Below are 14,229 nucleotides of genomic sequence, written 5' to 3' on the forward strand. Positions count from 1 at the left end.
GGTACATGGTACACGTAGAAATTCGACTAAGATTGGCTCTCTGCCGCATCTGCCTTTTCAGTGAATGCATTCTGAAGACTCTTCCCTTCGCTCCACTGCTCTCTGTCAAGTTTTCCCGCATGAATTTTAGAGTGGACGGAGTGACAACCGCTTGACAACTGTTGGAACGTTTCCTTCGGCTTTGCCTGCCGGTCTTCGGGTCGTTCTCAGAGGAGCGACCGACCCCCTTTCGCCCACGGGAGGGCCGACGCGCTCCTTTCCATCCGAGTCGCTGGTATCCGAAACGAGCTGCCCCAGCAGGATGTCACCTAGCCTGGAGAGGGGGTGGCGCGGCGGATTCGGCGATAGTACCGAGCCCCACCACTGCTCCCGTAGTGGGCGCTGATAGTAAAGCAGAGCACCCACGCCCTTGTAGTCTAGTGAGCAATCGGAAAACGCAGTTCTCAGTTCTGTTCTATTCCTCATTTCACCGAGTCAATCCCAAGTCAAGTCAAGCCAAGCCTACGTGAAAGCCATGGACAGCTACCTCGAAGTCGCCTCCCCGGTTCCGATCCTGGCCAGCGGGCTCAACGTGCGCCGTCGCAAGATCGAGGTTGAAGTGGAGGAAGGCGCGGCGCGGGGCCCAACCTGGCAGTTCCCACGCTCCGGCACCTCACAGCACGTGCACGTGCCCGATGCCGAACTGGCGGACATCCAACACCAGTTGGACCAACCGCGCAAGCTGCTGACGGAGTGGCCAGCCACGTCCATCAGCGGCAACGACATCTTGGGGAGCGTGCTGTACGCCGCTTCGTCGGTGGTCGCCAAGGCGGGCAAGCTCATGCCGGTCTCGCTCCTCATGGTTGCTACCGTGCTCTACTTTTTCCGCTTCATCTACGAGGAAGTGGTGACTGCCATCCCCATGAACGGCGGCACCTACAACGCTCTACTCAACACCACGTCCAAGCGCGCGGCTGCCGTTGCTGCGTGCTTGAGTATCTTGTCGTACGTGGCCACGGGCGTCGTGTCGGCCACGTCAGGAGTACACTACCTCGACACCCAAATCGACATTCCCATCGTGCTTTGCACCATTGCACTGTTGTTCGCGTTTGCGCTGCTGGCACTTGTCGGCATTGCGGAAAACTCCCGTGTGGCGCTCGCCATTTTCCTTCACCACATCGTTGTGTTGAGCGTGCTTGTGGTGTCATGCGCTGTGTATGCCATCAAAAACCCGCACATTATCCGTGACAACATGAACACGGAATTCCCTGAGGTGGACTTTGCCGGGACCATGTTGACTGGCAATGCGTTCACTGCAGTCTTCTTTGGCTTCGGATCTGCCATGCTCGGTGTCACGGGCTTTGAGTCGTCATCGAACTACGTGGAGGAACAAGGCCCCGGTGTCTTCCGAAAGACCCTACGCAATATGTGGGCTTTGTCTTCCGTCTTCAACGTCTCACTCGGAGTCGGTATCCTCGCCGTGCTTCCGCTTGGAGGTGATGACGGTATCTACGCAAGCGCCGACGCCCTACTGTCCAAGGCAGCGGAAGTGTCCATGGGAAGCTGGTTTGGCACCTGGGTCAGCGTGGACGCCTTCATTGTGCTTTCCGGCTCCGTGCTGACGTCGTACGTGGGTATCTGTGGTCTGGTGCGCCGCCTCTCGACGGATCGCGTCCTGCCGAGCTTTCTGGCCAAGACGAACAAGCTGCGAGGCACGAACCACTACATCATCGGAACGTACTTCCTGCTGGCTTCCAGCCTTGTGCTGGTGCTCAACGCCGACACAACCATCATGAACGGTGTCTACACGTACTCGTTCCTGAGTCTGATGGCACTTTTTGCGAGTGCTGCGATGCTGCTGAAGGCCAAGCGGTCCGAGATCCCACGCGACGTGTCTGCGCCGTGGCCTGTACTCGTGCTCGGCTTCGTGATGGTGGTGGTTGCGATCTTTGCCAACTTGCTGGGCGATCCGTCGGTGCTGATGTACTTTGCGCTGTATTTCATCGCGGTGGCCTTCGTCATGTTCGTCATGTTCGAGCGCGTCACGATTCTTCGCTGCATCCTCGCTCTCATGAAGAAGACGGCACCTTCGCAGTACGCGAAGCAGACGGCTACCAATTACTTCCGCACTCGTGACACGCCCGAGGTGGAGCACACGGGTGCTCGAGGTGGCCGAACCATCGCTCGAGCCATCGTGAGTATCCGCAGCGCTCCCATCGTCTTCTTCTGCAAGCGGCCGGACCTCACGATCATCAACAAGGTGATCACGTACGTGCGCCGCAACGAGCAGACCCACACGCTTCGCATCGTGCACGTGTTCTCGGACGAAGAGACGGACGCACCGGTGCTCAAGGCGTTCCGGAACTTGGCGGTGCTGTTCGACAGCATGTACCCGAAGATCCGCATCGACTTCGTGTCGGTACAGGGCGAGTTCAAACCCGCGACCATCGAGTGGCTGTCCCGTACGATGGACGTGCCGTGCAACATGATGTTCATCACGCAGCCCGACATGGTCTCGGCCGAGCGCGTCTCGTCCGTCGGTGTCCGCGTGATCACAGCATAGCTTTTGCTTGGAGGAGTTGCAAACCTCATGGAATAAGGAGGAAGTCGAATATGAGTTCATTGAAGTGCAAACGTTTGTTGTTTGTGTGCTCTTGTCGTCGTTGTGACTGGGTCAACCAACATCGAAGTGGGTTTCACTCTGGATTTTCAGGTCAAAAAATGTGGGTGAGTTGAGTTGAACGGTACTCGTCTCATTTTTACTTTTGCGTGCTGCCACGTCCAACGTTCGCTGTCGAAGACCAGCATGGCCGCAGCAAGCGTGAGGCGTCGAACGATTGAGATAGAAGTGGTGGAGAGTCCGTTAGACAGCCCAGGGTGGCCGATTCCCAGCCTTGGCTCCTCTCACGTGCGAATACCTGAGGCAGACATCGCGTGCATCCAGATAGACCACCCCCACGCATTGCTACCCGAGTGGCCTGCCACTGCCATCATTGGCAACGATTTCCTGGGCAGTGTACTGTACTCCACGTCCAACGTCGCCACCCGAGCTGGAAAACTCACTCCTGTCCCGCTCCTCATGGTGTCCATTGTCGTACAACTATTCAAGCTCATGTACATCGAGGTGATCACCGTTATCCCCATGAACGGCGGCACCTACAACGCTCTACTCAACACAACCTCGAAGCGCGTGGCGGCTGTGGCTGCCTGTTTGGGCATTGTGTCGTACGTGGCTACCGGCGTCGTATCCGCTGTATCGGCCGTTCAATACCTGGCCACCCAAGTGAACATCTCAGTTGTACCCTGGACGATATCCATTTTCTTCGTGTTCGGACTTCTCGCATTTATGGGTATCACCTCAAGCTCTCGCGTTGCACTCGCAATCTTCCTTCACCACATCATGCTGCTAAGTGTGCTGGCGACGTCGTTCATGGTGTATGGCATTCAACACCCCAACGTTTTTCGCGATAACATGAAAACGGAGTTCCCTGACGTTAACTTGGCAGGATCAACACTGAGTGGCAACGCATTCACAGCACTGTTCTTTGGCTACAGCGCCGCAATGCTCGGTATCACGGGCTTTGAGTCGTCATCGAACTACGTGGAGGAACAAGGCCCCGGTGTATTTCGGAAAACTCTACGCAACGCTGCGCTCCCGACCACCGTCTTCAACGTCTCACTCGGAGTCGGTATCCTCGCCGTGCTTCCGCTTGGAGGTGATGACGGTATCTACGCAAGCGCCGACGCCCTACTGTCCAAGGCAGCGGAAGTGTCCATGGGAAGCTGGTTTGGCACCTGGGTCAGCGTGGACGCCTTCATTGTGCTTTCCGGCTCCGTGCTGACGTCGTACGTGGGTATCTGTGGTCTGGTGCGCCGCCTCTCGACGGATCGCGTCCTGCCGAGCTTTCTGGCCAAGACGAACAAGCTGCGAGGCACGAACCACTACATCATCGGAACGTACTTCCTGCTGGCTTCCAGCCTTGTGCTGGTGCTCAACGCCGACACAACCATCATGAACGGTGTCTACACGTACTCGTTCCTGAGTCTGATGGCACTTTTTGCGAGTGCTGCGATGCTGCTGAAGGCCAAGCGGTCCGAGATCCCACGCGATGTGTCTGCGCCGTGGCCTGTACTCGTGCTCGGCTTCGTGATGGTGGTGGTTGCGATCTTTGCCAACTTGCTGGGCGATCCGTCGGTGCTGATGTACTTTGCGCTGTATTTCATCGCGGTGGCCTTCGTCATGTTCGTCATGTTCGAGCGCGTCACGATTCTTCGCTGCATCCTCGCTCTCATGAAGAAGACGGCGCCTTCGCAGTACGCGAAGCAGACGGCTACCAGTTACTTCCGCACTCGTGACACGCCCGAGGTGGAGCACACGGGTGCTCGAGGTGGCCGAACCATCGCTCGAGCCATCGTGAGTATCCGCAGCGCTCCCATCGTCTTCTTCTGCAAGCGGCCGGACCTCACGATCATCAACAAGGTGATCACGTACGTGCGCCGGAACGAGCAGACCCACACGCTTCGCATCGTGCACGTGTTCTCGGACGAAGAGACGGACGCGCCGGTGCTCAAGGCGTTCCGGAACTTGGCGGCGCTGTTCGACAGCATGTACCCGAAGATCCGCATCGACTTCGTGTCGGTGCAGGGCGAGTTCAAACCCGCGACCATCGAGTGGCTGTCCAAGAAGATGGACGTGCCGTGCAACATGATGTTCATCACGCAGCCCGACATGGTCTCGGCCGAGCGCGTCTCGTCCGTCGGTGTCCGCGTGATCACAGCCTGAGCTTCTGTGCAACAACCACCGCACATTCGTCGCTTCAACTTGCGTTTCCTGTAAATGTAGCTCGAAGTAAGTAGTAATGCCTTTATAATAGCTCATAAACGCACAATACGTGTGTAATTTGCACATTCGAGCAGCTCATTAGCCGTTATTCCGGAGGTTGAGGACGCTGCTGCCATGGGTGTCACGAGGCGGGCGCTGGGGTCCGAGGTCAAGTCGTTGCAGTATTTCCTGAACCGCACAGCCGTGCTGAACCAGTACCGTGAGTTCCTGCGCACGACGAAGCCGCTGGCCGCCGACGTGCGGCTGGACGTGCGGCGCCAGATCCGCTCGGGCTTCGACGCCTGCCGCTTCGAGGAGGACGAGCGCCGCGTGAGTCTCTTGCTGCGGCTGGCGGGCGATCAGCTTAAGATGGTGAGCGACCTGGTGGATACGGCGGTGGCGCAGCAACGCAGCGCGGATGGTGCGCGCGACTGGAAGAAGGGCGATTGGGCCGCGTCCGAGCAGAAGGCGGCGGCTGTGAACACGCAGGACACGTGGATGGACCCGCCGTCGGACGGTGAGGATGGCAAGGAGGACGTCAAAGGACGCGTGGGCGCTGGCTGGCCCTGGAAGAGCGGCAAGCGCACAGACAAACTCAACCTGGAAGGCATCAAGCGGCGCTGACCTACAGCTGCGAACTTTTGCTACTGGGAGCTGCTGGATACATCTAGACGACTACACACATAGATAGAGAAGACGTGACAGAGTCTGCACTGCTAGAGACGCAGGAAGCAGCACCTTCATCGCTGCCGCATAGACATTAAATGCTACAGGCCTTGATATGCCAATCGTAATCGAGTACGACAGGGATACTCGATATCTCGGGTATTTTCGCCCCCAGAAATCAACTTTGACAGTCAGCAAGAAGCAGAGAAATACTTCAAGTGTCATCCTCATGCCGTCGTCCCCAGTGCACGCCAACGGGCAGGCGGCCATCCTGAAGGTTGCAACCTGCCGCCAATACAGCAGAACTGAACGCTTAGCTCCCAGCTGACCTGTGTCTCGATTGCCTCCTTTTGTGGCTGCAGCACACGAACATCACGCTCAACTCGACGTTCACGACGGCGCTCGTGATGCCCTCGCTCAACGAGAACCTGCTGCAGAGGGTGCGCCCACTAGCGTAACTTAACCCCCTAGCGCAGTTCTAACTGATGGTTTGACTCCAGGACGTGTTCGACTACGACTTCAGCCGCGAGCGCATCTTCTTGGAGATCGCAGACGCTGAGATCGCTGCCATGCGCAAGGCCGAGGAAGAGGAAAAGGTGGCAGCAAGCGAGAAGGACGACTCGGACGACGAGCTGGCGCGACAGGTAACGTGTAACTTTACGTGCAGTGGCTAAATAACCAACCTGACGACAAACTCTTTTTTTCTTCGTGCAGAGTGCAAAGCTGTCGCTGTCGAGCAGCATGAGCAGCACAGGCCACCAGGACGCCACTCCAACCAAACCTCGCAGCACTAGTGAAGAAGACGTAGCAGCCGCCATCTCGGCGTCTCTCCGTGAATACTAAGCGTCAATACAGAGCTCGCAACCAATTCGAGACTGATGAAAACCCACTGCTGGCAATTGGTACGTATCATTTGATTATCTTTGCTGCCATTACCGCACGGGGTTGTCTGGGTGCACCATGTTGTATGCCAGCCAGTACAGTCGCCCGTAGTCCACGAAGATCTCCTCTCCTAACCGGATGTCTCTCATGGCGACGACAAGGGCCTTGTCCTCCTGCGGCCGCTTGTCGAAGTGAACGTTGAAGCCCCCGCGGTGGCCTCTGCAGTCGTTGATGTACCGTGCCAGAACCTCCGGACAATTGAGCGCGTCGATGTATTTGCCATCGCCCAACTTCATGAGGAACGACTTGTCCGGCAGCTTCCAGGCTTCGCGATTGGGTAGCACCACCCCCGTGTACTCGCAGACAATGGACCCTTGAGGATGTTTCCTCGTGGCAAAAAGACCCTTGCCAGCACCCGGGATTGTAGAGTCGCGGACCTCCACGCCGTCGTGAAGAGGTAGAGCGTATCCATAACGTAGAACGCCACCTTCGTCCATTATTGTCGGCTGTGCCACGCATCGTTACATGACGAGAGAACTGTATACATTCGTATAGGTACGGATTAGATATGACGTTCCTATTGGTCAGAAGTCATTTTTTGCTGGTAGAGCAATTTGCGATCACCCAGCCGCCATGACGTCCACGCGCAAGTTCTGCTGCGACGACCTGTTCCGCTTCAACAACGTGAATCTGGACGTGCTCACGGAGACGGTGCGTGTCTTGACTACATCTCCATGCTCTTTTCATCTCTCTACGACGTGTGTTGACGGAGCTATGACTGTTTATGTGGAGCAGTACAACATGTCGTTCTACCAGCAGTATATGACCAAGTGGCCGGACTACTTTCTGGTGCAAGAGGACCCGAACGACACCATCATGGGCTACAGTGCGTTACGCTCTCCAATCCGCTGCGATTGCACCCATTGCGGCCTCATTTGATCAGTAGCAAGCTCTAAATTGCTGTGTTCTACCTTTGCCCTACCTTGTTCTACCTGCTTCAGTCATGGGCAAGGCGGAGGGCCAAGGCACCAACTGGCACGGACACGTGACGGCGGTGACGGTGGCTCCGGAGTTCCGCCGCCTCGGTCTGGCCAAGAAGCTCATGGACTACCTGGAGAACGTGTCGGTAGAACTCTATGACGGCTACTTCGTGGACCTGTTCGTGCGCGTCTCCAACTCGCTGGCCATCAGCATGTACGAGAAGTTCGGCTACTCGGTTTATAGACGTGTGCTTGGATATTACTCAAGCGCCGAGGACGGGGAGGACGCATTTGGTACGGCATTGTGGTGGTGGAGGCTGACTGAAGACCGGGTACTGACGTCTGTTGATTGATGCAGATATGAGGAAGGCGCTTCCTCGAGACGTGCATAAGAAGTCGATCATACCATTGCCGCATCCGATCACACCAGATCAACTGTAGCGCGAGAGATTTCCATTCGGAGTGAAGGGGTTTTTCGCTCAGGAGGTCACGCAGCCAGGTGCGCAGGTATCGGAATTTGCTCTGCTATAGCGTATAAATGAGATACCAGCGTTCGTGCTTTTCCTGTGTTGGTGCATCACCTTATCAGGTCTTGAAGAGAGTCACGAAACACCGACGTGAGTACGCAAATAGGGCAATAGATTAATTTTGTTTTGCTGCTTCTCTTTATCCCCCAGGTTCAAGCACTGTTGTCCTGAAGGTTTTGCATCGCCACTTGCAGTTTGCCGACAGCAAACACCATAACCACACGTGCGACGTATATGACACAGATATGTTCATTCCTGCTCTGGAGCTTCGATGACGAACGCAGTGGGTGCGTGGACGATGGGGTCGTTACCCTTGCGCTGGGGTCGCTTAGGTGGTAGACCACGAGGACGTGGGATGCGCGGTGCAGATCCTAGCGGGAGCAGCTTTCGTCGACTTTTGTCTGTGCCGACGATGCGCGTGCTTTCTCTCTCTTGAACACCTTCGGCTGGCATCGACGAGGATCGGTTGTTGATTGTGAACACCACCTTGGCTGGGCTGTTGATCGGAGCTGCGACCATTGGAGCTTCGACCGTCACGGCCGCTGTCCTTGTGGCCACCTCAAGACGCGGAGGACTTGAACTCTTCCGAACCCTACGGTCGGCAGTGGTCTTCGTCTCGATCTGCTTGACTGGGGCATCAGGCCGTTCGTTCATCGGGACACTAGCTCGCCTCATCTCGGGCCTGTCTTTCGATACGTCCCACAACAAGTCGTTAACGTTGAAAATAATCTGACGGATGGCGTCGTAGAGGTATCGGCCTTTTGCATTCAGCATCGCGTCCTGGAACCACTCGGACTGCACTCGTAGCACGACTCGCTTCAGCCGCAGCTCCTCTTTGCTCAGGTCACCCTGGCTGGTCTCTTGAGCAGCGACTTTCATGGTGCTAGCGTGAGCCAGAATCTCCCTGAGCACCACGCCGCCAACGCGCTTCTCCGCTGCCAACCGCTCGTTGACTCGTACCACGAAGTCCATTGGCACGACACCTTCACTGCTAGACTCTTTTCTCTGGCGACTAGGCGAGTACTCATCGTAAGTGTGAAGTTTTGTATTCTGAAGGGCACTCAAGTCGCCCCGCTTGTCCTTGGCCATCAACTCACTCTCTCCGTACTTTGAAATGGCAGCGGACACCATCAGGAGGTCTAGTAATTCCTGCTGCGAGTCGTTAATATGGACGATGCAGCGCAGCACCTTGGGGCTCACAATGTAGTTGACCCACGCGTTCAAGTGCTCCCGAGAGAAGGCGCTCCTGCACTGAATTTCGCTCGCCATGTCGGGCTCATACGTCTTGAAGAAGTGGAGGAATCGGGCGTAGCGCTCGTCGCTGATGCGGCGGATCACCTTGGCTCGCTGGACGCTGTAGGACTCGACGTCGTGCAGCGCGAAGGCGGATCTATCTCCCGGTCGGTGGCTGAAGCTGGTGGCGTCACTGATCGACCTCTTGGTCCTCATGGACCCGTCGATCGTCGACCGAAGTTTGTCGCCGTCGTCGGAGCGCGGCACGAGCGAGGACCGAAATCCAGTGGGCATCACCGCTCTCCACACCACCGGCGCATGGTCCGAGGCCGAAGCAAGCGACGAGTTCCCGCCGAGCGTGTGCCGACGGTGCATCGGCGGCCGCAAGCCCGTGAAAGCATCGTCGTCGTCGCCGATGACCTTCACAGTCTCCGACATGATGGCGAATGAGGCCGTTGTCTTTCTGAGCGGCGAGGCACGCCCTGGTGAACTGTACCAACTGTTGAGCGTCGTATCGCGACGCCTATCCGCATGCCAAGTTGGCAACTGACCATGCGCTTCCAGCTGGCCAGCATCGCACAGGATTACCCCGCCACACGTTTTCAGAGACTCCACAACTGTCGGTCGGTCACGGGTGTTTCGGTGCCACAACCGGCGAGCAAATGGCCGACAGCGAAGCCAAGGATAAGGCGTTTGACAACTAATGCCGTCGAAACGCTGTGGAGCCACCCGAGCCATATCGTTGAAAGTGGCTGTCGCCGTCGTCTCTTGGCTGCGGGCAAAACGGCGATTCACTGCATCGAGGAGACGTTCGGTGCGCGGAATCCCACACGACGGACATAGATGAACGTTTGACAGGAGTTTCTTTTGTGCCACCAGCGTTGACAAGAGAGCCATCGCGGCTGTCATGGCCGCCGCTGACTCTGATCTTGTCGGCCGTTCTTGACAGCCATCTTGTCCCAACCAGCAGTCGTTGGCGAATTTGTCAGGCCATGAAAATGCTTTGCAGGCAACCATTAGGCCGCATCGAATTCATATTTTCACGAAGACTTCACATACGACACTAACGTTACCTGTACATGGTACATCAAACTACGTGCTTACTGACCGGCGTTGCCACGTCGAGGATGACCGGGCCCCATCGAGACTCGAGTCGAGTGGAGGTGACACTTATTCGGTTGCCTTTGCCCAAAAGGTTGGTGACAATGGAAGTCGTGAAGAAGCACTGGAAGTCCGTCTTACGGACATGGCGAGCTCGCTGCACGCTCCATGCGGTCAGGTTACCCACCGCAGACGGCTCGATGGTCTTGCTTGTGTTTATCTTCGTGGTCTGCGTCGCCTATGCATGGTGTTGGTTCGAGCTGGGCTTGGGTTACATTTCACTTCCGTTGCGGGAAGTTGACTTCACGTGCCAAATCAATCGTGGTATCGCCATGTAAAACTCAGTAGTATTCTCAAGGCCATCCATCTACATAGATGCTTCCCTCACGCGGTCGACGCTTTTGAGACGCTAATACATGTACACCTTTTATCTTCCCTGTGCTTCTTGGCACTAGGAGTACCCCTCCCTTTGTGCAGAAATTCCAGACGCACGCATTCTCAGTGAAGAGTACAGTGCCTTCATCCGAGTCCCTTGATGAGATATAGATGGATTCAACTCGGCAGCGGCGAGCGTGGACATCGTATCGGGGAATATTGCTGCGAAACTGAAAGCTACAGTCCACATGTAGTTGGCATGTGTCCTCGCAATTAAAAACAACCTCCGGGGGCAACTCCAGCTCGTATCGAAAACGCTCTCGTGGATCACGTCCACGTGCAGGATACTACAATACTCTGTTGAGCGAAATGGACATTGTTGAAAAGTTCTGAGTGGACTAGAACTCGTGACCATCATGCGTTCTTGTTAGAGCGAAACCGCATATCTGGTGTCGAATTGCCTCTCGAGAACTGTTACTGCTGTTTGACTTCGACGTATTTTCCTTGTATCGGCGATCCGAGTTGCCATCTTTCTTGAGGCGCACGTTGACCGTGTTTATTGGTAATTTCTCAGCAGCAGCTTGAGATGACGTCTTTGCTGGACGCTCAGACGCATTCTTCTGTGCAGCGTTATTTATCACTGAAAGCGGCGCTGGAGGGGGAACTGCACCAATTAACGACTCGTCTCTTGTTGGCTGACTTTTGTTTTCACGATAGCGACGATCAGGGCTATCGTGGCATGCAATTCTTTTCCTGCGTCCGAATCCTTTTTGGCCTTGTCTTGAGCGGCATATCTTTCTCGAGCAAGAATATTTACCTACCGCAGCCGAGGTTTGTTCTTAGTGTCGTCCCAAAGAGATGATGCGCTTGCTTGAGTCGAGATCTGACAGCGTCGTAAAGATACTCACCTCTAACTTCGATCGTGGCGTCTTGGAACTGGTCAGACTATACCTGTTTTACTATTCACTTGAGCCGAGCACGTTCCTTAAGTATCTGGTTCGTCTCCGTCACCACAAGACGCAGGTTATTGTTGCGGTTGAGAATTTCGGCAAGATCTTCGCGTCCAGCAATCAATTCACGCTTCTTGCTGAAAGTGCTGCTATTTGAACGGGACATTGCTTCATCGTACGTTGTGAAATAGTTGTGGATCTTTTGTACTGCTCTAAATTCTCGCCGTAAAGCTGTCGAGCTCGCCGAATGCTTTGCACAGCAACGTCCCCAGTTCGAAGGCATCGGCACGATTCTGTGTTGAAAACATATTCCGTGGTGGCATCATGTTCGACTTCGTAGCTTTAGGTGATCCAACATTGGCGGAGGCCTTTACCGGAGCGTTCGGCTTCGACCTTGTGTCCATGCCAATCCTTCACGTTAACTTGTGGTTGACGACAAATGCGCTGTCGACGGAGGTGATTCAGTTGTTAGCGGTCAATTTGTAAAACAACAATCAATAGTTCATCTCCTAAGGCTCAGCAAAGGTAAAAATCTCAACCTGCAAATGTGAAACTCAGATCATGCATGAGTCTGTCGCTTCCTCATACGCATCACAACCACCTGGTACGTGGTGAATGCTCAACTTAATATTGCTGTTGTTGATAGGCATTTCCGAAACGCCGGCGGTTTCTTGTGGTATTATGACACCAAGGCAACGTGAGATCAAGACACCCGCAAAGACAATCATCGCATTCCCAGCGTGGCCTCCTATTTCGGGATGAATGCTCAAATGTGGTTTCTGTCGATGAACTTACGGACCATTTTAGTGCACACTTCCTTCACCTTGGTTTGTTCAGACTGATCTATGGTGAACCCAAGCGTTTGCCACTACGGCATCTTGGCGCGTGTGTACGTCGAGGAAGACCAATGGGCTGAAGAAGAAGAGCTCACCAAAGGATGCTTCAAGCCGAACAAAAAGTCACCATACAAGGCCGACAAGGACCTGCTGCTTGCATTGGGCGAGTCCCACCTTTTTGTACTCCGTCGAAGACAACAGCGGACTCGATCGTGCGTTTGCATGTCACCCCAAGAGCTCACGTTAGAATGCAGCACACAGCAGCGACTAGCCAGCGAGTTCCAGTGTCCACACGTGCTTTCGTATGATGGCTTTGAACAGTGGGCAGCGATCGGGTATTCGTCCATTATGCAGGTGCAGCTCACGTTCAGAACTGTGACGCCGCCCGGTCAATCTGGCAAAAAGAGCGGTCTTGCAGCGCGAACGAAAGACTTGGTAGTGGTGGTAAAGGATGGAAGCAGGTTGAGGGTCGATTTTGAGCACAATTTGGCCCGAGGTGCGTTCCTGGACGCACTGATGACCGCATCAGCACCACACGTGACGCTTGACTTGGACTACGCAGATTTGGCAAAGCCGAGTCCGCTTTCGGATACCACTAACCATCCTGTCGAGGCTGCTGCAGAAAATACCGAAGAGCAGGAGGGGGCAGCGCGGATGGTGTTTGAATTCCAGAGAGCAGCATCTCGATTAGCAGTTATCCTGGCTTTGGAGATAGACGGCGAGGACCTTGACGTGGCACTATACGGGGAGACTGAGCACGAATCTACGCCCACGGAGAGCCTTTCCAGCGTCTTCACCAGCTCGGATCAACCATTTTTGAGTTTTAGCTTCCGAAGGGAGGTTCTACGCAAAGCGGTGGAGGCCAAAGTACAGCTCGCCTTGCAACTTTCAAGTGATATCGAACTGGACAACCCTCACTGCCATTTTCTGCTCGGCACGGCGATGGAGCTGTCCCGTGTTCTGGACGAGCCGGACTTGTACGCGCTGACGTGGCTAGTCAGCGGATTTATCAATCTGCAGCGGGCTTTGATGGCAACACCGGCAGGCTCGACAAAGCTGGCCCAATCGCAATTGGAGCACGCCATTAAGATATCGCGCGAGCATTCTCTACGACTACAGCTAGCTCTTGCGTTGGCTTGCTGCGGCGACTTACATCGCCTAGGTACACGAAACGCAGCTACTGCAAAGTCGCTGTTCGTGGAGGCAGCGAGACTCATGCCGACAAATGCTCTGGACGTCGTGGGGAAAATGCAGCTGCACAACAAGATCAACCAGTCGAGCGTGGCACTGTCACCCCGACAAGAAAGTGAAACACAAGACAAAAACGTAGTGGACCTGTGGAAGGCTCTGTCGACGGCTCTGTCGACTCCAACGACGAGTCGAGACCCGCTGTTGCGTGCTGTAGTCAAGAGCAGCACGGAGCGTTCTCGCTACTGCTTTGTCGCGGTTCATATGGCAACTGGGGGTACCAGCTTTGCAAGACCGCAGAGATTGCGCGTGTACTTCACCGAGCAGTCGACGTTCGAGTGGTTGCGACAGGAGATCGCTCAGCGGTGCAACGCTGTGCCAATGCACGAGCTCGAAGATGACGAAGCGGAGTCAACCATCGCTGAAGTTGTGGGATTCTACGACTCGGCAAAGAAGAACCAGTCCATGATCCCATGGAGCGCTCGTGTTGTTGACGTTGCCCGGGTGGATTGGCACATTCTGCAGGCGGTGGTGCACCAAACCGAGCGACCTGAGACACCGTCGTCAAATCCATCGCCCAGACACAGTGTACTCGCTAAAACGGCGCCAACTGTGGCGGTCCGATGCTCCAAGTGCCGCACACAGATGCAACTCAAGGACGTGGAGGCGCATTCCGAGACTTGCAACTAA

At 55.3% G+C, this 14,229-nt stretch overlaps 8 protein-coding genes across 8 annotated transcripts; 6 read left to right on the plus strand and 2 right to left on the minus strand.

Annotated features, from left to right (window-relative positions):
- Positions 1 to 514: 514 nt before the first annotated feature.
- Positions 515 to 2,542, plus strand: KRP23_10059 (uncharacterized protein; the record flags this gene model as incomplete). Its single annotated transcript, XM_067895695.1, has 2 exons — positions 515 to 886; positions 1,844 to 2,542. 2 exons carry the CDS (start codon positions 515 to 517, stop codon positions 2,540 to 2,542), a joined length of 1,071 nt encoding a protein of 356 aa, XP_067741888.1.
- A 1,677-nt stretch (positions 2,543 to 4,219) lies between these two features.
- Positions 4,220 to 4,762, plus strand: KRP23_10060 (uncharacterized protein; the record flags this gene model as incomplete). Its single annotated transcript, XM_067895696.1, has 1 exon — positions 4,220 to 4,762. The coding sequence occupies one exon, from the start codon at positions 4,220 to 4,222 to the stop codon at positions 4,760 to 4,762; it is 543 nt and encodes a 180-aa protein (XP_067741889.1).
- A 174-nt stretch (positions 4,763 to 4,936) lies between these two features.
- Positions 4,937 to 5,425, plus strand: KRP23_10061 (uncharacterized protein; the record flags this gene model as incomplete). The annotated part of the gene is made up of 1 exon (XM_067895697.1): positions 4,937 to 5,425. The coding sequence occupies one exon, from the start codon at positions 4,937 to 4,939 to the stop codon at positions 5,423 to 5,425; it is 489 nt and encodes a 162-aa protein (XP_067741890.1).
- Positions 5,426 to 5,696: 271 nt separating this feature from the next.
- Positions 5,697 to 6,310, plus strand: KRP23_10062 (uncharacterized protein; the record flags this gene model as incomplete). Its single annotated transcript, XM_067895698.1, has 4 exons — positions 5,697 to 5,744; positions 5,830 to 5,907; positions 5,968 to 6,111; positions 6,182 to 6,310. 4 exons carry the CDS (start codon positions 5,697 to 5,699, stop codon positions 6,308 to 6,310), a joined length of 399 nt encoding a protein of 132 aa, XP_067741891.1.
- An 89-nt stretch (positions 6,311 to 6,399) lies between these two features.
- On the minus strand, positions 6,400 to 6,846 carry KRP23_10063 (uncharacterized protein; the record flags this gene model as incomplete). Its single annotated transcript, XM_067895699.1, has 1 exon — positions 6,400 to 6,846. The coding sequence occupies one exon, from the start codon at positions 6,844 to 6,846 to the stop codon at positions 6,400 to 6,402; it is 447 nt and encodes a 148-aa protein (XP_067741892.1).
- A 136-nt stretch (positions 6,847 to 6,982) lies between these two features.
- Positions 6,983 to 7,950, plus strand: KRP23_10064 (N-alpha-acetyltransferase 20; the record flags this gene model as incomplete). The annotated part of the gene is made up of 6 exons (XM_067895700.1): positions 6,983 to 7,060; positions 7,145 to 7,235; positions 7,351 to 7,623; positions 7,688 to 7,713; positions 7,771 to 7,828; positions 7,919 to 7,950. 6 exons carry the CDS (start codon positions 6,983 to 6,985, stop codon positions 7,948 to 7,950), a joined length of 558 nt encoding a protein of 185 aa, XP_067741893.1.
- A 155-nt stretch (positions 7,951 to 8,105) lies between these two features.
- On the minus strand, positions 8,106 to 9,527 carry KRP23_10065 (uncharacterized protein; the record flags this gene model as incomplete). Its single annotated transcript, XM_067895701.1, has 1 exon — positions 8,106 to 9,527. One exon carries the CDS (start codon positions 9,525 to 9,527, stop codon positions 8,106 to 8,108), a length of 1,422 nt encoding a protein of 473 aa, XP_067741894.1.
- Positions 9,528 to 12,360: 2,833 nt separating this feature from the next.
- On the plus strand, positions 12,361 to 14,229 carry KRP23_10066 (uncharacterized protein; the record flags this gene model as incomplete). Its single annotated transcript, XM_067895703.1, has 1 exon — positions 12,361 to 14,229. One exon carries the CDS (start codon positions 12,361 to 12,363, stop codon positions 14,227 to 14,229), a length of 1,869 nt encoding a protein of 622 aa, XP_067741895.1.

Source organism: Phytophthora ramorum, assembly GCF_020800215.1.
Source record: "Phytophthora ramorum isolate Pr-102 chromosome Unknown Phyram_PR-102_s0009, whole genome shotgun sequence".
In the NCBI taxonomy this organism is placed as follows: domain Eukaryota; phylum Oomycota; class Peronosporomycetes; order Peronosporales; family Peronosporaceae; genus Phytophthora; species Phytophthora ramorum.